This window comes from Oncorhynchus kisutch, linkage group LG22 (genome assembly GCF_002021735.2).
Source record: "Oncorhynchus kisutch isolate 150728-3 linkage group LG22, Okis_V2, whole genome shotgun sequence".
Lineage (NCBI taxonomy): Eukaryota > Metazoa > Chordata > Actinopteri > Salmoniformes > Salmonidae > Oncorhynchus > Oncorhynchus kisutch.
Genome location: NC_034195.2, coordinates 43,574,221 through 43,598,765, shown reverse-complemented (window position 1 = coordinate 43,598,765; position 24,545 = coordinate 43,574,221). Strand labels below are relative to the sequence as shown.

Here is a 24,545-nt window from a genome sequence, read left to right as displayed (position 1 = left end):
TCAGTGATTCTATTTTTATTTTAGACATCCTTTGTGTTTTAAGTTTGATTTGATAAAGCTATGGGGAAAGAGCTCGTTCTGTACGTACTTAATGAAGTCTCCCTCCCGGGCTATGACCCTCTTGATGATCTTCTGCTGGGGATTCTTGGGATACCTGGAACACACACAATAAATTATATCAATAAATATTTTGATAAAGATCATAATAAAAATAAAACCATGGTCACCAAATACACAGAGAAGAAAAATAAATATAAGTTTTATGTCTTTTACGTTTGTACTGTAAAGCGACTCTATTTACTCTAGTCTACTCTTCAATAAAAACAACATTAAAAATACACTATTCACAACAGCAGACGGAACTAGAATCAGTATACCTCCCCAGCAGTAGACAGAAACGTACTATACTGCAGTGAATATTGTGTAGGGTTTAGGTACCAGGATCTCACTCCTCCCCTCATATGTCTGTCTTCCCTCTCTTTCCTCTCCATCTCTCAGCAAGTGAACCTCACAACACAGCGGAACACAAACAAACAGTAGCAGCACTATGCTCATCCACAGCCCATGGTAGAGAAAGATCATTCACTTTGTTTCTAATAAACCCTTCAAGTCCTACTCCAGTCTCCTCTTCAGCTCATTTAACACCAGAATATCTCAATAGGTGATCCAGGTGATCCACTTTTCAATAGGAAAAACTCAATTATGGTGGAAAATGAGTATTTGGTCACCTACAAACAAGCAAGATTTATGGCTCTCACAGACCTGTAACTTCTTCTTTAAGAGGCTCCTCTGCCCTCCACTCGTTACCTGTATTAATGGCACCTGTTTGAACTTGTTATCAGTACAAAAGACACCTGTCCACAACCTCAAACAGTCACACACCAAACTCCACTATGGCCAAGACCAAAGAGCTGTCAAAGGATACCAGAAACAAAATTGTAGACCTGCACCAGGCTGGGAAGACTGAATCTGCAATAGGTAAGCAGCTTGGTTTGAAGAAATCAACTGTGGGAGCAATTATTAGGAAATGGAAGACATACAAGACCACTGATAATCTCCCTCTATCTGGGGCTCCACGCAAGATCTCACCCCGTGGGGTCAAAATTATCACAAGAACGGTGAGCAAAAATCCCAGAACCACACCTAGTGAATGACCTGCAGAGAGCTGGGACCAAAGTAACAAAGCCTACCATCAGTAACACACTACGCCACCAGGGACTCAAATCCTGCAGTGCCAGACGTGTCCCCCTGCTTAAGCCAGTACATGTCCAGGCCCGTCTGAAGTTTGCTTGAGAGCATTTGGATGATCCAGAAGAAGATTGGGAGAATGTCATATGGTCAGATGAAACCAAAATATAACTTTTTGGTAAAAACTCAACTCGTCGTGTTTGGAGGACAAAGAATGCTGAGTTGCATCCAAAGAACACCATACCTACTGTGAAGCATGGGGGTGGAAACATCATGCTTTGGGGCTGTTTTTCTGCAAAAGGACCAGGACGACTGATCCGTGTAAAGGAAGGAATGAATGGGGCCATGTATCGTGAGATTTTGAGTGAAAACCTCCTTCCATCAGCAAGGGCATTGAAGATGAAACGTGGCTGCGTCTTTCAGCATAACAATGATCCCAAACACACCGCCCGGGCAATGAAGGAGTGGCTTCGTAAGTAGCATTTCAAGGTCCTGGAGTGGCCTAGCCAGGCTCCAGATCTCAACCCCATAGAAAATCTTTGGAGGGAGTTGAAAGTCCGTGTTGCCCAGCAACAGCCCCAAAACATCACTGCTCTAGAGGAGATCTGCATGGAGGAATGGGCCAAAATACCATCAACAGTGTGTGAAAACCTTGTGAAGACTTACAGAAAACATTTGACCTCTGTCATTGCCAACAAAGGGTATATAACAAAGTATTGAGATAAACTTTTGTTATTGACCAAATACTTATTTTCCACCATAATTTGGAAATAAATTCATTAAAAATCCTACAATGTGATTTTCTGGATTTTTTTCTTCTCATTTTGTCTGTCATAGTTGAAGTGTACCTATGATGAACATTACAGGCCTCTCTCATCTTTTTAAGTGGGAGAACTTGCACAATTGGTGGCTGACTAAATTATTTTTTGCCCCACTGTATATGACTGTGAGGGTACCAGGGAGCCAGAGGTACACAGGTGTTCAGTTCAGAGTGTCTGGCCAAATGAGGGACACAAATGCATTGAATAATGACCTGCAGAAACCGCACTTTGTTAAACTCTGCCTTCAAATCCCCCGGAGATTCAAACCGAAATGCCAGTCTTAATAAGAAGCCACATCCATTCGCCATCCCTCCCTCCCATGTTTTCTCACTCAGTCTCCCTCTATCACTCTCTCTTTAACAAACACACAGACACATACACACTCTCTCTGTCACTCCATTCCTCCTACTCTATCCCACACATACACACACATTTGGTCTCTTCCTCCCTCCTTCTCCCTCAGGGATACAGGGGATCATGACTGATTGACAGCCTGCTCAGCCAATCAGAATTACTAGCAGCTCCAAGAACAGAGCCTGCGATCTGAAGAGGGATTGGACTGTGTGTGTATGTGTGTATGTGTTATTAATGACGGTGGAGCTGGCAGCACCGGAGCAGAGTGATGGTTGATCAGCTGAGTGATCTGCTCTCTAACTGCGCTGGAGAAAAGGAGGGATAGACAGAGAACAGCCCCCACCCTATCGCTCTGCTCTGCACCCAGCGTCTTTAGCAAGCAAAGACACACACAACCAACAGAGCCTTTCTCTGCCTCTCTCTCAGCCCCTCTCTCTCTCTCATACACACACACAGTGGAACGATATCAGAGCTGGAGCTACCTATTTCTCCCTCCCCTCTCCTGTTTCTCTCTCTCTCTCTCTCTCTCTCTCTCTCTCTCTCTCTCTCTCTCTCTCTCTCTCTCTCTCTCTCTCTCTCTCTCTCTCTCTCTCTCTCTCTCTCTCTCTCTCTCTCTCTCTCTCTCTCTCTCTCTCTCTCTCTCTCTCTCTCTCTCTCTCTCTCTCTCTCTCTCTCTCTCTCTCATACACACAGTGGAATGGTTTTAGAGCTGGAGCTACCCATCTCTCCCTCCCTCTCCTGTTTCGCGCTCTCTCTCTCTGCCTCTCTAGCGACGAAAGGAGAAGAAGACGCATGTTCTTGGAAATACACATGAAAAACCTGCTGTGATCTGAGTCTCACACTGTCATGCTGGACTACTGCTCTAAAGCATGTGGGTTCCAGGCATGAGGGTGTGTGTGAAGGGACTCACTTCCACTGGTAAGTTTCTATCTATCTCTCTCTCCTGTGTGTGTATGAGGCAAGTGTATTTGTTTGGTGTGGTAGAGGGTTGGTTTTCAGTGTGACAATGCGGTAGTCCTTGAGTTGAACCTGTGTCTGTGTGGAGGGAGTTAGCAGCCAAGAAGGCAGAAGGCACAGCCTGCAGTTATGTGGGAGGCTTGGCCGGGGATGGGGGTGGGGGGGTGGAATTGAGGAAATGAAAGGCTGAGGAGTCCAACACAGGCATTTTGTCATTGCTGCTTAAGGAAATGTTTGGATGAATATGTAGGCTGCAGAGGTTTCAGAGAAGGAACTGCCTGTTATTGGCATCAGGGTGTATTTTGAAAGCGGTTTGAGAGATTTGTGGTTTTCACGCTGGAGTGGAATGAAGGTGGTGTTATCTCGGCAGCATCGCTCTACAGGTACATCTGAGAAAAATATCAAAACTGAAGTATACTCCTCTCTGTGTGTCTGTCAGGGATAGAACAGAAGACAAGTCAGGGAATCTGCCATCAGTAGAAAAGACCAGAACTCAACGAGGTAAACCAGTAATAAGCCCGGGGTAAAGAGACCCCTTTCCGTTTTCACTGATGGATCATAACACATAAGTAATGTATGCGTTTACAGTTGGACATTATTTGACTGTGTGTGCCAAGAGGACGAACCTCAAAGAGGATTTATTTAGGAGTTGTCCGTATCTTTAAGGAATCCAGGTGAGACAGAGCTGGAGTGCTGGGCTGTGGAGAACTCTCCTCGAACCAGAGGAAAAATACATTCCCACCACTGCCTGCTTAATTTACCAGAACAGCACCCCCCCCCCCCCCACCACCATCTCTCCATCTCTCTCCCACTCTCTTTCACCTCACCTCATCTCCCTCATTCTTTCTTGCCATCTCCCATCACCCGGCTGCATTTAGGGCTTGTTCATAATTAAACAACGTCACACTGAGGCATTTTTAGTGAGCAGTGGACCTCATTCAGCACGGTCACAATGTTAGCTACTAAATCGGGGTCAGAAAGATGACTGCATCATTCTGTTTTCAAGAACTAGCCTAATTATGCATACAATTGTCTATTTCTATGCAAAAAATGCACCAATATCATGGTGAATACCCTGGCTATGAACATATTTAAAGAGGCAGTCGTCATATAGTCCTCTTCTATGGTCGTCCTGCTTTCCCAAGGTTTTCTATGCAGACGGGTGGGGACTGGAGTGATGAATCCACAAGAGAAAGCAGTACTGGTGCTTTAGACAAAAAGTGAAAGTGTACATGTTGAATCTGTGATGTCACTCTGCAGACATCACTAAAGCAAAGCACACTGACTGGTTGAACAGAAACAAAGTTTGAGAGGAATAGATCACTACAAGATTCTGTACCTCACACTCAACACCATTCCATGCATTAACAATGGCTGTAAATGTGTGCATCTCTCAAAAGACTATTTACTCTATAAAAATAAAAAAAATCAGCAGGTTAATTAATATCAGTAATGTGAAATAGCATTACTATCAAACATGAATTATTTATGATAAGTAGACGGTTTCTGTTTGTCACTAAAATCTTGACTTAAGATTCACAAGCCAACCTCAAACTCCTGTGTATAACATACCTTAGACAGATTTAGCTAAATTTTGTATTTTTTCAGGTGAAAACTTCCTTCCAATACTATCCTCGCTCAATAAAGAGTCAAATGAAAACCACGCCACACAACCTACCTACCCTGCAAAATCCCCACTACGAGAATATCGGTGTACCGTAGCACATGGATTCAAGGGATAAACAAAGATTGATTTGATACACTGGGAAAACGCATTCCCAGCAGATACAGTATGACTCAGATTCTGAAACACTGTTTTTTTCCAAAGTAAATCCCATGCATTTTACAGTCAGAGCAGGAGAACTAGTCCTACCTGAGCCTGTGGAAAAGGGCATGTTGACAGCTAACACCCCATGCTTTACCAGTTAATGTATTACGATTGGTATTTATGCAATGAGCTGTGATAGTGATAGATTAATCCATAGTGAAAAATGTGTGTGGTGAGTTCACTGTACCCTGCAAAACTCATTTTATATGGTGCATGCATACAAATAACATTGTAAATCAACAGGCAGGTCATGTTTACATGAATACCATACCTGTGTGTGTGTGTGTGTGTGTGTGTGTGTGTGTGTGTGTGTGTGTGTGTGTGTGTGTGACAGTAGACCATATGAGAGAGGGTAGATAGGAGGAGGAGGGGATTGGTAGGAAGCCTGGGGGAGTTGACAGCTTAACATCGATCCCTAATTAATTGTTAAATTGCTGTTTATTTGCAGGCGGCGTTGAACAGATGCAAGGGGGATGTCATTATGCATGGGTACCACACAGTGGGTTGGCCTAATGAATGTAGCCATACAGCTAATGCTAATGACAGGCACGTTGCTAGCATATCTAATGCAGGCTTTCATGGTGGGCTGCTCAGGCAGCAATGACAACATGTAGCAGACTGTCATATTGTAGCAGGTAGCGCTAAAGGGTGATATTGTAGCAGGTAGCGCTATAGGATGATATTGTAGCTGGTAGCGCTATAGGGAACACGAGGGAGCAGGTCACGTTGAAAGGACAGATTTAGCTTGGATAGATTTAATGGTAAATCAATAAAAAAGAGGTGGGGGGGGGGCAATAGAAGAGAGGGGCACTTACATCACTCCATTTTCCTCACCCCACCTCCCCTCCTCTGATCCCTTCACCTCCCCTCCCTTGACTTCCCCTCCTCCGATCCTTTCACCTCCCCTCCTCCGATCACCTCACCTCCCCCCCTCTGATCCCTTGACTTCCCCTCCTCCGATCCCTTCACCTCCCCTCCTCCGATCCCTTCACTTCCCCTCCTCCGATCACCTCACCTCACCTCCTCCGATCACCTCACCTCCCCTCCTCCGATCCCTTGACTTCCCCTCCTCCGATCGCTTCACCTCCCCTCCTCCGATCCCTTCACTTCCCCTCCTCCGATCACCTCCCCTCCTACGATCCCTTGACTTCCCCTCCTCCGATCCCTTCACCTCCCCTCCTCCGATCCCTTGACTTCCCCTCCTCCGATCCCTTCACCTCCCCTCCTCCCACCATCTCTCCTCTCCTCCCACCCACTCACCTCTCCCCCCTCACCTCTCCTCCCTACCCACCCTTACCTCACCTCCCACCCCACCTCTCCCCCCCTCATGTCACCTCACCTCCCACTCCCTCACCTCACCTCCCACCCCCCCACCACCCTCCCCTCCAAACTACAAGACTGTTACTAAACATTAGAAAAGTCAACAACTCTACTGATGCATCACAAAGTGGTGGCACATTTAATGCTTTTCGAGAGAAAGTGGAGGATGTGACTGAATTGGACTTCTGGCACTGATTAAAAGACTGTGAAAAGAGATGTGTTGCTATACTGGGCTACTGTAAATGCACAAATAAAACACCACTTTGTCCCCAGCAGCTTTTAAATGGCCACTATTTCCATCCTCCATTTTCTATATCACACTGCCTCTTGTACATACCTGTTTTTAAGTACACATGCTTTGTTTTGTCTGTCTACTCTACCCCAACCCAATTCTATGTCACATTTCTTTGAGAAGTAACATGACATGTATCAGAGACACTGCACATTCATTCATCAACATTCTAATTTTCACATTAACGTTAAAGAGATTAGCAACAGAGCAAATGTTCATTCTGTAGTCTAAAAAGCTATTACCTTCCAAAGATTCATTAGGCTTAACAACATCAAGACCAGTAAGATCTGTCACAATACCATGGTATATTAATGTGGCAGAATGTCAGGGTGTCACTTCCCCTTGGCGCGGTGGCGCGCTGCACATCACATCCTTTCCCCTCTATACTGTAGCTGCAGCATGCTCGTCACTCGCTGCCTGACTAGCTAGTGAATAAAACATGGCGAATTGCAACCACTTTATGACATGTCTACTACATTAGGTGTAGGGAAGGAACACACTGCACTGTGGCCCGTGGACTCTCATCCAGTACAGAGTCTGTTTCACTGTATGAAAAAGGACACTAATATGTTGGGTACGCTACTGTTCAAAAGTTTGGGGTCACTTAGAAATGTCCTTATTTTTGAGAGAAAAGCATTTTTTTTGTCCATTAAAATAACATCAAATTGATCAGAAATACAGTGTAGACATTGTTAATACTGTAAATGACTATTGCAGCTGGAAACGACTGATTTTTTTATGGAATATCTACAGAAGCCCATTATCAGCAACCATCACTCCTGTGTTCCAATGCCACGTTGTGTTAGCTAATCCAAGTTTATAATTTGAAAAGGCTAATTGATCATTAGAAACCCTTTCGCAATTATATTAGCACAGGTGAAAACTGTTGTGCTGATTAAAGAAACAATAAAACTGGCCTTCTTTAGACTAGTTGAGTATCTGGAGCATCAGCATTTGTGGGTTCGATTACAGGCTTAAAATGCCAGGAAACAAAGAACCTTCTTCTGAAACTCGTCAGCCTATTCTTGTTCTGAGAAATGAAGGCTATTCCATGCGAAAAATTGCCAGGAAACTGAAGATCTTGTACAAAACTCTGTGTTCTACTCCTTTCAAAGAGCAATGCAAATTGGCTCTAACCAGAATAGAAAGAGGAGTGGGATGACCCGGAGCACAACTGAGCAAGAGGACAAATAGATTAGAGTGTCTAGCTTGAGAAACAGATGCCTCACAAGTCTTCAACTGGCAGCTTCATTAAATAGTACCCGCAAAACACCAGTCTCAACGTCAACAGTGAAGAGGCGACTCCGGGATACTGGCCTTCTAGGCAGAGTTTCTCTGTCCAGTGTCTGCGTTCTTTTGCCCATCTTAATCTTTTATTTTTATTGGCCAGTCTGAGATATGGCTTTTTCTTGTACGAGATCTGTACGAGATCTTCAGTTTCTTGGCAATTTCATGCATGGAATAGCCTTCATTTCTTAGAACAAGAATAGACTGACGAGTTACAGAAGAAAGTTCTTAGTTTCTTGACATTTTGAGCCTGTAATCGAACCCACAATTGCTGATGCTCCAGATACTCAACTAGTCTAAAGAAGGACAGTTTTAATACTTCTTTAATCAGCACAACAGTTTTCAGCTGTGCTAACATAATTGCAAAATGGTTTTCTAATAATCAATTAGCCTTTTAATATGATAAACTTGGATTAGCTAACACAACGTGCAATTGGAACACAGGAGTGATGTTTGCTGATAATGGGCCTCTGTACGCCTATGTAGATACTCCATTTAAAAATCTGCCGTTTCCAGCTACAATAGTCATTTACAACATTAACAATGTCTACACTGTATTTCTGATTATTATTGATTGATTTATTTTATTTTAATTTTAATTTCACCTTTATTTAACCAGGTAGGCTAGTTGAGAACAAGTTCTCATTTGCAACTGCGACCTGGCCAAGATAAAGCATAGCAGTGTGAACAGACAACACAGAGTTATACATGGAGTAAACAATTAACAAGTCAATAACACAGTAGAAAAAAAAGAGAGTCTATATACATTGTGTGCAAAAGGCATGAGGAGGTAGGCGAATAATTACAATTTTGCAGATTAACACTGGGGTGATAAATGATCAGATGGTCATGTACAGGTAGAGATATTGGTGTGCAAAAGAGCAGAAAAGTAAATAAATAAAAACAGTATGGGGATGAGGTAGGTAAAATTGGGTGGGCTATTTACCAATAGACTATGTACAGCTGCAGTGATCGGTTAGCTGCTCAGATAGCAGATGTTTGAAATTGGTGAGGGAGATAAAAGTCTCCAACTTCAGCGATTTTTGCAATTCGTTCCAGTCACAGGCAGCAGAGAACTGGAACGAAAGGCGGCCAAATGAGGTGTTGGCTTTAGGGATGATCAGTGAGATCTACACCTGCATTGCTTGCTGTTTGGGGTTTTAGGCTGGGTTTCTGTACAGCACTTTGAGATATCAGCTGATGTACGAAGGGCTATATAAATACATTTGATTTGATTTGATTTGAGATACACCTGCTGGAGCGCGTGCTACGGGTGGGTGTTGCCATCATGACCAGTGAACTGAGATAAGGTGGAGCTTTACCTAGCATGGACTTGTAGATGACCTGGAGCCAGTGGGTCTGGCGACGAATATGTAGCGAGGGCCAGCCGACTAGAGCATACAGGTCGCAGTGGTGGGTGGTATAAGGTGCTTTAGTAACAAAACGGATGGCACTGTGATAAACTGCATCCAGTTTGCTGAGTAGAGTGTTGGAAGCTATTTTGTAGATGACATCGCTGAAGTCGAGGATCGGTAGGATAGTCAGTTTTACTAGGGTAAGTTTGGCGGCGTGAGTGAAGGAGGCTTTGTTGCGGAATAGAAAGCCGACTCTAGATTTGATTTTAGATTGGAGATGTTTGATATGAGTCTGGAAGGAGAGTTTACAGTCTAGCCAGACACCTAGGTACTTATAGATGTCCACATATTCTAGGTCGGAACCATCCAGGGTGGTGATGCTAGTCGGGCGTGTGCGGGTGCAGGCATTTGAAGAGCATGCATTTGGTTTTACTAGCGTTTAAGAGCAGTTGGAGGCCACGGAAGGAGTGTTGTATGGCATTGAAGCTTTGATGTTATTTTAACAGACAAAAAACAAGGGCATTTCTAAGTGTATATCAACCTCTTTTCTGCCATACACCCCTAATCCATTTGGAGAATGTCAATATTCAGCACTTAAAAGTGGTAAAATATAGGTGAGTGCAATCATTATTTGTGAAGTAGACAGCTTTCATATGGCTATACTGATTTCCCAGATATTCTTTGTTTAGCATGCTGGTAACGTAGTGCATTGTTATCTTAATTCCCTATTTATAGAAGTAACAAACACAATTCAATTTTTGTAGTCTTTGATGGGATTTCTGTAAATGTGTTATATTTTTTGTGGTGTTTTAAAAGAGTGCTGCCTTTGAACTGTAACTAACTGTAGCATTTGGGACTTGGGAATGCAATGCACTCTCTACTAAGTGGCAGGCGGCTGGCCTGCCGCATGTGGACTGATCCCTATGTTTCCTCAGCCCAAATGAGTCCACAGAGGTCAACACCCCTTGACTTAATCGCACAATCAATTGTTTCCTCTTACCACAACCTCCTGGCCTCTAAGGCCACAACTTCTTCTTGAGGGGGGGGGGGGGAAGAGAGAGAGAGAGAGAGAGAGAGAGAGAGAGAGAGAGAGAGGGGTTAAATTATACATTAAATAAGGGGTGCTCTGCTGATACAGCTGCAGCATATCAAACAAAAACACAAGTGGAAAATAAATCCCTAAGGGAGCTAAATAAGATAAATAACTAGAAAATATATTATAGTGCATGGCGTTATCACCCATGTTAAACACAAATAGACAATACGTTATACAAGTGCATGGTGTTATCACCCGTGTTACACACAAATAGACAATACGTTATACAAGTGCATGGTGTTATCACCCGTGTTACACACAACTAGACAATACGTTATACAAGTGCATGGCGTTATCATCGGTGTTAAACACAAGCAAGGAGTGTTAGCTACCTGTCGGAGATTAGCCTTTTTATTGAAATAGCATCACAAAGCAACAGCAGCAGCTTTCCAATGCATCTTCACCTCATCTCTACTATTCTTCCCGCAACTAAAGATACTTTATTAACATAATGTTAGAAGAACATTTACCACCACTCAAACGTCCATTTGATCTAATTATGAGAGGAAGGCATGTGAGTGAAGTAACAACAGGCTCTTAGCATTAAGTAATAAAAAGGGAAATTAGCGTGAGCTTCGTGGAAGCAAACAGGAGAGCATCGCTCATCCAGTTTACAATTGAATACTTGCTCTCCTTATTAGCATGGGGGTTATTTTCTTTTAAGTATATTTTTCCGATCTACTGTGAAAAACATATTTACATAATATGGTTACACACTCTACCTTCTGGGCCATATGGAGGAATCTCTTGCCAATAAAACCATTCCCTTGTATGAAATAAAGGAGTCTGAAAATGATCGTTGCAAATGATAGCTAGCATTACCACACTTAAGTATTTATTTCAACACTTGACATAAATAGCTTAGCAATGAAACACCAAATGTGTGTGGATATTACACGTGCTGTATAATATCAGGCACAGAGCAGCTTGGACAGAATCTGAACACAGGTCCTACACAGATGGCTGAGCACAAGAACATTAGGCACAAAAAAAAGAAACGACCAGGAAAAATATTTTTGCCTCTTGATTCCACCTGTGTGTGTTGACTGACTGCCATAAACAAGCTAATATATGCACGGTGCTCTGTCATAGGGAGTCTTCATCAGCAGCCCTGCTCTTATAGCCTTACAGACAGCTCATCTACTAACACACACGGAGCCGTGGCTTCTGCACTCAAGGTCACAAATTAATCAAAGCATCAATATGTGCAGTCGACATAAGCAAACCCCGGCACAGACCTGTCACCTGTAGGAACCACTTTGATTCAACTCCTCATAAATAATGCAGGAGAGGATGAAGAGACAGAACAAGACCTGTAGCAAGCTTCAGAGATATTTTGGGAGAATCTGAAATGCCTTGAGGTCATATACTCCAGTTGAAGTGATCGTGGGTAGTTGTGTGTGAGTGCGACAGTTGCTGCGTGTATGTGAATACATAGTTCACAACGGCAGAGTTAGGGTGGATAACGAAATGTAGCTAATTAGGGTGGATGGTAAAACTGGGATAGGCTCTGGTTCACAATGTTTTAGCTGTTCAAACTGTTCTTGATGCAAAGTTTTTGGAAAATGTTTTGGGGGGATTTGTATTACTGCTGTGTGCAAAATCGCTGTTTAAAATTCCAGATCCTCTGGCAGATCTCTTGCCCTGCAGGGATATTAAGTGACTCCAAAGTGCTATTGTGTGCATCCAAAATAGCACCATATTTCCTATATTATACTACTTTTGACTAGGGCCCATAAGGCTCTGGTTAAAAGTAGTGCACTATATAGGAAAAAGGGTGCCATTTGGGACGCACATTTATTAGCCACCAACCTGTCAAATAATATATATAAGGTCAAGTCAATCATAACTCAGAATTTTGATGGCGAAGTGAAAGCAATAAAATCAAACGAGCATAGAATATGTCTCAATATTCCTAAATGTCAATATATGAAACAAGTCTCCCAATAATGCCATGTAGTACTGAATGTATTTTTTCTGATATTTTTCTCCCCAGATGGAAATTGACACGATGAGTGACTGTGATTGAGGATAATAATGATGGAAGACAGAGTGATCCATCTCCAGCCCAAGCCAGAGCGTTCCTCCTCAACCCTCCCTGTTCTTCACCGACAGACTCCCTGAAGGATACATTGACCTTCACACATCCAACTTGCCTGACAACCTGGCACAGTGTAAATTGAAGAAAGGTTGCTCCTTTACTCTCTGCCAAGGACTAGACAACGACTACAAAAAGGCCAAAGCTTTAGGGACCAGGCATCAGCAGAAATCTGTTCTGTCTCACTGCAGTAACAAATGAGCCTTTATTTGTGAAGTTAACAGTGCTAACAGCTGACTCCATAAGGACCCATTTCTAGTTCAAGGTAATAGGGGGCCAAGATGAAGAAGACTGCGTTCTTGGCTTGTTTGTTAGCGGAGCTAGCTCTGACAGCTTTTGTTCTGGCCTCGGAGGGGGGCGCTGCTCATTGTCCTGCATTGTGCCGGTGTGAGATACGACCCTGGTTCTCTCCAAGCTCTATTTATACAGAGGCTCCCACGGTGGACTGTAATGACTTAGGCCTATCGTCAATGCCAGAGAGACTGCCCTCAGACACACAGGTGCTATTGTTACAGACCAACAATATCATAAGTGTTGAGAAACCTTTGGATTACCTGGCTAATATCACTGAGATAGATTTATCCCAGAATAACATATCCTCTGTGAGCGATGTCCATCTGGGTCCTCTTACCCAGCTGCTGTCACTGCACATGGAGGAGAACTGGGTTCAGGGCCTGTCAGACAACTGTCTCCCATCCCTGCCCAACCTCCAGGAGTTCTACATCAACCACAACCTGATCTCATCCATCAGTCCTGGTGCCTTTAGAGGGCTAGGGAGGCTCCTGCGGCTCCATCTCAACTCCAACCACCTCAGGGGCATCAACAGGGTGTGGTTTCAGCCTCTATCCCGCCTGGAGATCCTGATGATTGGGGAGAACCCCATTGTTCAATTGTCAGACATGAACTTCAAGCCCTTGGTCAACCTACGCAGCTTGGTTCTGGCCAGGATGAATCTCTCCGAAATCCCAGATGACACTCTGGTTGGCCTCAACAACCTGGAGAGTGTTTCGTTTTTTGACAACCTGTTTGACAGAGTGCCACAGGCCGCTCTGAAGAAAGCCAAGAGCCTGAAGTTTCTGGATCTCAACAAGAACCCCATCGAGAGGATTCAGAGAGGGGACTTTGTGGACATGATCCACCTCAAAGAGTTGGGCATCAACAGCATGCCTGCGCTGGTGTCCATCGACAGCTTTGCCCTCAACAATCTCCCTGAGCTGACCAAGATTGAGGCCACCAACAACCCCAAGCTCTCCTACATCCACCCCAATGCCTTCCACAAGTTGCCGAGACTCGAAACACTGATGCTGAACAGCAATGCCCTCAGCGCCTTGCACCACAGCACTGTGGACTCCCTGCCCAACCTGCGTGAGGTTAGCATGCACAGCAACCCCATTCGCTGCGACTGCGTCATCCGCTGGATCAACATGAACCAGACCGGTGTGCGCTTCATGGAGCCAGATTCCCTCTTCTGCGTGGAGCCGCCGGAGTACCAGGGCCAGCACGTCCGCAAGGTCCACTTCAGGGAGATGACTGAGATTTGCCTCCCGCTCATCTCGCCCGGGAGCCTCCCAGATCGTGTCGCCGTTGGGAAAAGGAGCTCGGTGACGCTTCACTGCCGGGCATTCGGAGAGCCGGAGCCAGAGATATACTGGGTCACCCCCTCCGGGGACAGAGTCCTGCCCAACAGCGTGTCTGATAAGTACTACATGCATCCAGAGGGGACCTTTGACATCTATGACACTACCATGCTTGAGGCAGGGCTGTACACCTGTGTTGCTCACAATCTTGTTGGTGCAGACCTCAAGTCTGTGTTGTTGGTGGTAGATGGATACTTTCCACAGCCTTCTGATAGTGGCAATGCTTTACATGTGGACGTTAGATCAGTGCAGCCCAACTCTGTTTCAGTGTCTTGGGATAACACTCACGGTGGTCTTATATCCAACATAAAGTGGTTCACAATGGCGAATGCTAAGCATCCCTCCATGGCATACACTGCTAGAGTACCAACCGATGTGAAGGTGTATCGTCTCACCCACCTAAACCCCTCCACCCAGTACCGGGTGTGTGTGGAAGTCACGAGCATGCAGCTCGGACACAACAGGGACTGTGTCAATGTCACCACAAAGGGACTGGCTCACACCGTGGAGAGCAGTGAGAAGTGGGACACAGTGGTGATGGCTGCATGTGCTGTGCTTTTCATCGTGGTTGCTGTGGCTTGCTCCATCACATACACATCTCTGCAAAGCCAACACTTTTACAGGAAGTTGATGGTGGACCAAACTGAGTCAATGCTGGGTCCTAGCACCCGCCCCGGCTCCGCCTCTTCTCTCACAGAACTCTGTGTGGCTGGAGTCAAGGTGAAGGTGACTGTAATAGACTTGCCAGACAACTCCATGTAAAGAAAGAAACGGCCTTGGAGCAGGAAAATTAATGTTCTGGATTTTAAACAAGGTGAAAGAGTGTTGGACATGTGTGATTCATGTGCCCTCTTTTCATGACAATGACAGAGCATTGGGTTCTGGAACTCCTGGAACTTGGAACACATGATTGAACCATAAACCGGCGCCCTCACGCATAAATACGTAACCAGCTAATCCCAGACCCACAGACTCTTTTATACAACAAAATTATGTCATTGCAGCCAAAACGTGCACAGACAGGTATCTAGATTGTGATATACGTGGCTACTGATCGGTCATTCATGCAGTGCAACTGCAAAAAAGCACAGCACAAAGACTGTCGTCTCTCTCGGTTATTGACTTGTGCTTTATAACGCCTTGTGGAGATGTCTTTGTGGTCCACAATGAGGAATATTTTCTGTGCTGTTTAAATAACACTCAAGGGCCATAAGTAAGAAATACCACTCGTATACAGTTTATAATGGGCAAAACTTGTTAGACTAGTAGACAATAACAGTGTATATGTAAACAATTTTATGATCAAATATTTTTTTTCATTAAAAACAGTACATTGTATTTTAATCGAAATGTAATGCTTTCTCTTACTTACTTGAAATTGTAATTACGAAAGACCCAACTTCAAGAATGACTTGCTTAGAACAATCTGAATACGATATTGGGATGCTCTGAAAGGAACAATCTAAGCTTCCTTTATCAATAACATTCAGCTATCCATGAAATGCAAAATGTTATAATTCATAAATATGAATCCCATAAATCTTTTCATATCACTGTCCAAACCATGCAAAAGGAAAACAGTGTGATGTAGACAAACACAATTACTGGGACTGCCCTTGAAGGCGGACATTTTAACATTGTTACTAAAATGCAATCTCAGGCAGGACGACGTGTTTTGGCAATGACTGGGGAGTAAGAGAGAGTGTGTGTGTGTATATAACTTACACACGGTACTTTATATGTGTGTGTGTGTGGCATCAGAGAAACCCAATGACTATGAATTGCAATATATTCTCTTTCATTTAAAACCCAATATGGATTCCTAACATAAACCTCAGAGAGGTGATGAATCGGCGTCACATGCGGACTGATGGGGGCATTTATCAGAGGGACTCCGCCATATATCAACTGAGTTTCAGCACCTTGGACAGGGCTTTTAGAGTGGAGCCATTTATCACCGCCATGGGAGCTAAAATATGACCCATTAGAGCGCAGGTAGTGCATAGGTCAGCGAGAACACATGGAGGCTGCTAGCACCGGAGTGCGGTGCGGTGCGTCCCTTCCCTCCGTGACACTGGCGAGACACAGATGCCATTACAGGAACAGCTCAGCAACTCTTGGGCTCGTTTGTTAAGCACTTCACATTATCGCCACCCACCGAGAGGGGAAGGAGACAAATGGAGCGCAAAACGAGGACAAAGTGTCTACTAGGGCTAGAAGTCAGTATGAACAGGGACAGGATAGACAAGGTGCAGGTTCGACATATTGAAGGTGGAACAACAGTACTGCTGTAGGTATTAGAGATGTGTGTATGGTTTTATTTGACTGCACAATGAGATAATTGCACAACAAGATAACAACAAGATAAGAATGCTCATTAAGGGAACTTCAGTTTTTAGTATATTCCCTGGTTCATTAGGGTAGCTTACTTGAAAGGAGAGCTCTCAGAGAAGAACTGACAGGACCTCCACTGAGGTTTCATCACACATTTTTTACTCCTCCTTTTGCCTAGTTTGAACTCCAGATAACCCCACATGAGAGCAAATGATATGTCAACATGCAGTCCACTCAGAGAAAAGGAAATAATATTTCGTAAAATGTTCACACATGCAAAAAAGCTATTTTCCAATAAAGGCCCGATGGCAATATGCCCTTCTGTTGTTATTGTTTGTGCACCACCTGGGGGCACGCAATATGGTGAGAAAAACAGGAAAGAAACTGTTACACATATTTAGTATTGCTCACACAAACTCCCACCGTGCCATATTACAAGGAATTGTAACTGTTAAAATTCCTTGCCGTAATAGCACTAAGAACCTGTTCCTAACAATAAACAAGTTCAACCCCTTTGGATATCAGTGTTTTCTGCGCACCAGTGTCAATCAACAGGGGTTAAAAATGTAGGTGCCATGTCATTCAGTGAATTAAGTTAATACTGGAATGAGGGGATGTGTTAAATCACCCAATCCCTCACCAGTAACAGTAGAAACACTGGTGGGAGGCCCTCTTGTGTAGATATGATTAACCCACTGATCATTCTCTCAGGGAAATATACCCTGTATGACAAATAGACAGCAGATGATATACTGTAATTGCATTATGATAGCCAAGGGGAGATCTGGGAAAATTAGCAGGCAAAGTAATAAATTGTCGTTTTTAATATCATCTTCCAGCCAGGACAGAACAGTATTTGGTTGATTGCACATCTGTAATTAGGATATTATCATTGAAAGTGACAAATTCTTTGCATAGGGAATTCAGAGCTTTACACAGTGATTTATGTGAAAATATGGGATACAGGTGTGTATAGCCTTAAATGGCAAATGTATAATCCTTCAATATTTACTCAACAACTAAAGAAATACAAACAACTCAACAGAGGAAGTAGAATATTAGTTCAATACATTGGTTAAATTAGCAGGTGTAGATACTCTCAATTAGAAACCTGTGCTGTGGTGCAAATCAAATAGACATTTTAGTCACAGAGAGTGACGGAGGAAAGGGTTCTTGTGCAGTCTTCTGTTGTTGTTTATTTTCATTTGTGGAAAACATCTGAATAGCCTAATGACCCCTAGTTGAAGTAAACAAATATCTCTCATAATGTTTCCACTTCTAAAATGCCCAATTCATCTGAAACTTATTTGGCCAGATAATAGCCTAATCTGTGGAGATTTTTTTTTCTCCACAAAAGGTTGTGTGAAATCATTCCATTTTGAAATATTGCCCCATTATCCTGTTGTATTTGGGATAGACCTCCTGCTCGTTGCTTGGAGTAGCCTATGACATAAAAATAAGAATGTTCACATTTCTCAAGCTTTCCTCAAACTGCACCCTGGGGCTTCAAGTAATTATTTCCCCACTCAGTGGTCCATTAAGATAAAACAACACTGGTGACTTTGTGTGATCTTGTATTGGGGCTTTGTGTGATTGTATCATTATCTAAACTCTGAAACAGGGATACTTCATCTTTGCTGATAAACTGGATATGATTATGAACAACTGAAAACATTGGTTCTGTTATACATTTGATTCGTTTTTGAATGTTTGAATGGGAGTTGAAGACTGCTCTCCCTTACTCACTTTTATACCCATTATTTTACAAAATCATATTGGATAAAACAGACATAAAACATTCAACAAAGGGAGAACACACTGATCACAACCAATCAGTGAGTGTTTTGTTTTCTGGGGAGTTGCAGCTCACCACAGGAAGCAGGAAATAGAAATACTCTCACAGAGCTGCAGTAGTACTAGAATTACCAAAGCCTTTTGTAATAAAATGATGGAGGAGGAAATGGTATTTTATGAGTCGATACACACTTTAAAAGCAGGAAGCAGGCAAGCTCTCCAAAGCATTCACCACGGCTGTACAGACCCACACTGTGGGCAGAGTGATGGAAGTCCGAAAGCAGCTACATCTGAAGCTCCTCCACTAATTCATTTATACTGAGCAAAACCAATTACTGAGTTACAGTTCATATAAGAAAACCAGTCAATTAAAATACACTAAATTCATTAGGCCCTAATCTATGAATTGTACATTTCTGGGCAGGGGCGCAGAAATGCCCAGCCAATCAGAATGAGTTTTTCCACACAAAAGGGCTTTATTACAGACAGAAATACTGCTCAGCACCCCCACCATCCCCCTCAGACGATCTCACAGTTGAAGAAGCCAGATGTGGAGGTCCTGGGCTGGCGTGGTTATACAGTGCCTTGCGAAAGTATTCGGCCCCCTTGAACTTTGCGACCTTTTGCCACATTTCAGGCTTCAAACATAAAGATATAAAACTGTATTTTTTTGTGAAGAATCAACAACAAGTGGGACACAATCATGAACGACATTTATTGGATATTTCAAACTTTTTTAACAAATCAAAAACTGAAAAATTGGGCGTGCAAAATTATTCAGCCCCCTTAAGTTAATACTTTGTAGCGCCACCTTTTGCTGCGATTACAGCTGTAAGTCGCTTGGGGTATGTCTCCATCAGTTTTGCACATAGAGAGACTGAATTTTTTTCCCATTCCTCCTTGCAAAACAGCTCGAGCTCAGTGAGGTTGGATGGAGAGCATTTGTGAACAGCAGTTTTCAGTTCTTTCCATAGATTCTCGATTGGATTCAGGTCTGGACTTTGACTTGGCCATTCTAACACCTAGATATGTTTATTTTTGAACCATTCCATTGTAGATTTTGCTTTATGTTTTGGATCATTGTCTTGTTGGAAGACAAATCTCCGTCCCAGTCTCAGGTCTTTTGCAGACTCCATCAGGTTTTCTTCCAGAATGGTCCTGTATTTGGCTCCATCCATCTTCCCATCAATTTTAACCATCTTCCCTGTCCCTGCTGAAGAAAAGCAGGCCCAAACCATGATGTTGCCACCTTCTTCCACATGTTTGGTGTGTCTCCCAGGTGGCTTGTGGCAAACTTTAAACAACACTTTTTATGGATATCTTTAAGAAATGGCTTTCTTCTTGCCACTCTTCCATAAAGGCCAGATTTGTGCAATATACGACTGATTGTTGTCCTATGGACAGAGTCTCCCACCTCAGCTGTAGATCTCTGCAGTTCATCCAGAGTGATCATGGCCCTCTTGGCTGCATCTCTGATCAGTCTTCTCCTTGTATGAGCTGAAAGTTTAGAGGGACGGCCAGGTCTTGGTAGATTTTCAGTGGTCTGATACCATTTCAATATTATCGCTTGCACAGTGCTCCTTGGGATGTTTAAAGCTTGGGAAATCTTTTTGTATCCAAATCGGGCTTTACACTTCTTCACAACAGTATCTCGGACCTGCCTGGTGTGTTCCTTGTTCTTCATGATGCTCTCTGTGCTTTTAATGGACCTCTGAGACTATCACAGTGCAGGTGCATTTATACGGAGACTTGATTACACACAGGTGGATTGTATTTATCATCATTAGTCATTTAGGTCAACATTGGATCATTCAGAGATCCTCACTGAACTTCTGGAGAGAGTTTGCTGCACTGAAAGTAAAGGGGCTGAATAATTTAGCATGCCCAATCTTTCAGTTTTTGATTTGTTAAAAAAGTTTGAAATATCCAATAAATGTCGTTCCACTTCATGATTGTGTCCCACTTGTTGTTGATTCTTCACAAAAAAATACAGTTTTATATCTTCATGTTTGAAACCTGAAATGTGGCAAAAGGTCGCAAAGTTCAAGGGGGCCGAATACTTTCACAAGGCACTGTACGTTGTCTGCGGTTGTGAGGCCTGTTGGACGTACTGCCAAATTCTCTAAAACAACGTTGAAGGCGGCTTACGGTAGAGAAATTAACATTCAATTCCCCGGCAACAGCTCTGGTGGACATTCCTGTACTCAGCATGCCAATTGCACGCTCCCGCAAAACTTGAGACGTCTGTGGCACATACCGGTAGTATTATATTCATCATCAAACATGATTACACCCTCTCTTCAATGTAAAATATCACCTACAATAACACTACCGGTCAAAAGTTATAGAACACCTACTCATTCATGGGTTTTTCTTTGTTTTGACTATTTTCTACATTGTATAATAATAGTGAAGACATCAAAACTATGAAATAACACATATGGAATCATATAGTAACCAAAAATGTGATAAACAAATCTAAATATATTTTATATTTGAGATTCTTCAAAGTAGCCAGCCTTTGCCTTGATGACAGCGTTGCATAGTCTTGGCATTCTCTCAACCAGCTTCACCAGGAATGCTTTTCCAACAGTCTTGAAGGAGTTCCCACATATGCTGAGTACTTGTTGGCTGCTTTTCCTTCACTCTGCAGTCCGACTCATCCAAAACCATCTCAATTTGGTTGAGGTCGGGGGATTGTGGAGTCCAGGTCATCTGATGCAGCACTCCATCACTCTCCTTCTTGGTCAAATAGCCCATACACAGCCTGGAGGTGTGTTGGGTCATTGTCCTGTTGAAAAACAAATGATAGTCCCACTAAGCCTAAACCAGACGGGATGGCGTCTCGCTGCAGAATTCTGTGGTAGCCATGCTGGTTAAGTGTGCCTTGAATTCTAAATAAATCAGAGACATGGTCACCAGCAAAGCACCCCCACACCATAACACCTCCTCCTCCATAAGTTACGGTCGGTCCTCATGAGAGCCAGGTTCATTACAGTGCTTGATGGTTTTTCTGACGGCACTTGAAGAAAATGTCAAAGTTCTTGAAATGTTCTGCATTGACTGACCTTTATGTCTTAACTTAATGATGGACTGTTGTTTCTCTTTGCTTATTTGAGCTGTTCTTGCCATAATATGGACTTGGTCATTTAATAAATGTGGCTATTTTCTGTATACCACCCCTACCTTCTCACAAAACATCTGATTGGCTCAAATGCATTAAGAAGGAAAGAAATTACACAAATTAACTTTTAAGAAGTTAATTGAAATGCATTCCAGGCGACTACCTCATGAAGCTCGTTGAGAGATTGCCAAGAGTGTGAAAAGCTGTCTTCAAGGCAAAGGGGGACTATTTCAAGAATCTCAAATATAAAATATTTTTTGATTTGTTTTACACTTTTTTGGTTACTACATGATTCCATCTGTGTTATTTCATAGTTTTGATGTCTTCACTATTATTCTACAATGTAGAAAATTGTAAAAATAAATAAAACCCTTATAAATAAAAGATTTTAGGTTGGGTCAGGGTGTGATGTGGGAATGTGTTCTTAACTGACTAGCCTAGTTAAATAAAGGTAAAATAAAAAAATTATAAAAAAATATATTTAAAAATAGCTCTTCTTCCTGGATCCTCTGATCCCAGTGCTTCTTCATGGCTCCTGTCAATGTGAGCGAGCGCTGAGCACTGAGCGGTAGTGGCTAGCTTAGCTAGCTCTCAAAAGGGGGGACTCAGAGAATTCCCTTCAAGCAGCGTATGTGGCATTCAAAAGCAGCGAGCGGCGCTATGCTACGCAGCTGCCTGCCACCAAAGGCCCTGCTATGATTACACATTCCTTAATGAATCATTTACCTTTTCCTAATGACCCGTTAAGCTGGTTCATTTAAACGTTGTCTTCCTCCTCCTAGTGCGGTGATTATAGCAGGTAGCCAAGGTGAGAGAGGTAGATTAGAGGGAATTACCAGCAGCTCAGGAGAGGTTGTCAATCCCCTAGACCTACCGTTGGAGCTAGTGTTGCTGGGGCATCTCTCTCATTAATGCTGAACCCAACCCACTATGATGGTCAAATGAAATGTCACCTCAGCACATTAAAACATCTGATTAAGACTTGGAAAACCACACTGACACCAAGAGACAAACAAATTCTGTGTTGAATGGTTATTCCATTCATCATGCCAGACATCCTGAGTTCTGTGTGGTCATCTTAGACAAGAAGTTTGTTTTCCTGAGGGAACATCATAGTGTTCTTAGTAGTCAACAACTTCACCACAATCTGAGACGGCCTTGTGCTTGCCAGTTATATCACAATCTGTTAGAGACTCTCACAGAGTAGGCTACTATTACCACAAAAGCACTTTAAGTAAACCAGCCATTCACAATGTTCCTTAGAGAACCAAAGCACCTTTTGGGTCAAGTATTTTTGGTTGCAAGAATGGCCCTCTATCCATTAATGCTTTTCTGCACACAGAGTGATGTATAAACATTGGTCTGAGCATAGAAGCTTTATAAATGCACTGATCTCTGTGACTCGAGTTTTCAGCGCGCTCGGTTAGCAGGGCTTTTAGGGCGCTTGGATCCTCTCTGGAACAAGCTCCCATGCTGAGTGCACTTGATGGATGGCATTTTGCCTTAGAGGAGCGGAGTGCTTGAAACTAAATAATTCCTCACAGCCGAACAGCACATCACTTCCCATTCTGGTGGTAAGTGGGTAGCCTATGTGAGTGAGTGCATCACACTATATAACCTGTTACATAGGTTCAGACATATTCTGCTCACTAAGGCTTCAGTAACCGAGGAAATCAGAGAGCCTACCACAGGTCCTCTAGTACTGCTGAAGGTAGGGCACTCCGGAGAGTTGACTCCAGCTTGGCTTCTTTACTGGAGGCTCTTAGCACCCTACAATAACCATTGGCTGGTACTGTGATGTGCTTTCTGTTCATCATTTCTACATCCTCTGTCTCCCTCTCGCTCTCTCTATTTCCTTCTCTACCCCCCCCCCCCCTCCCCACCCCCCCACCCCCACTCCCCAAAATCTGCCAAATCAGGAAAGATCACAGCCAAGAGACACAGGCCGCTATTTCGTAATGAAGCATTTAGCACAAATTGCGTATTTACATTATTTGAATTGGAAATGAGCAAAAAACGAGAACGGTTGAAAGCTCTTTGGGACTGAGTTGTTCTTGAGCCGCACCGCGGGACTCACTAGAAAGATCATTTTGGAGCAGCATCCTTATCAACAACTTTGATATGGTGACAGAACAGAGTGATGCAAACAATACATGTGTAGCTACTCAAACATGAAAAATGAGATGCTGGCTCAGTCAGTGCCGCTTCACCAGTGTCAGTTTCACAAAACTTTAATATGTAAACTACAAGCTCAATACTGCAATATGAGACAATTAAGCTAAGAGAGATGCATCATGTGAACATTAGAGAGACAAATGCAACTGCTGTTATCACCAAAATGGGCCTGGAAAGAGACTCATGAAAAAAAAAGTTTCCTTTCCAAAAATACACAAACAGAATCTCCCCAGCAGGGCCTATTTGAAGGTGACTATTAAGTATTGGCTGAATATAACAGCATCACTAAAGACTAAAGGCTTAATGCATTTGGGTGATCCGCACTACCTAACGCCTGCCGTCTCTCCGACCGTCCATCCGACCGACCACCCGACCGTCAGTCTGCATGCTTCTAAATCGAAGACCATTTAGAGGAAGTGACAACTTCAACAGCTCTTCTCACAGAGGCAGAGCCCGCTGTGCTGTAAATCTATAATAACCAGATGGATCATCAGTTAAAACCTGTCTCGTCATTTAGGAAAAACAGCAAATTATCGAATCAATCAGTCAATCAGGAAGAGTCTCGGCCTGCAGACTGCAGATGCTGGGCATCAGCTAATCCTACAGCTATCTTGGAGCCGCCACCACCCCACTAAGGTTTCTACGTTTTTGTTAACAGTCTGATTTAAAGTAGCCTACATCACAACACATATAACCTTATATAATACGCCTTTTGAGTGCTGCTACTGTTAAGTAGAACTCTGTTAATGGTGGTCCATCTTTTCAATTCTTGTAAGAGTGGATGCACAATGCACCCAGCAGTAGCCTCCAGCAGAGTGCATCCAGCCATCCTCCATTATGGAATGGGCATCACATTTCTTTATATGTGGCTTTCTACACAACATC

The 24,545-nt window shown here is 43.2% G+C and overlaps 1 protein-coding gene and 1 pseudogene across 1 annotated transcript; one reads left to right on the top strand and one right to left on the bottom strand.

The window, feature by feature from the left end:
* The window catches only part of LOC109867016 (mitochondrial inner membrane protease subunit 2-like), a 177,898-nt pseudogene that overhangs the window by 18,343 nt on the left and 135,010 nt on the right, over positions 1–24,545 (bottom strand).
* On the top strand, positions 3,055–18,614 carry LOC109866860 (leucine-rich repeat neuronal protein 3-like). The gene is made up of 2 exons (XM_020455737.2): positions 3,055–3,281; positions 12,495–18,614. Exon 2 carries the CDS (start codon positions 12,878–12,880, stop codon positions 14,993–14,995), a length of 2,118 nt encoding a protein of 705 aa, XP_020311326.1. The 5' UTR covers positions 3,055–3,281; positions 12,495–12,877; the 3' UTR covers positions 14,996–18,614.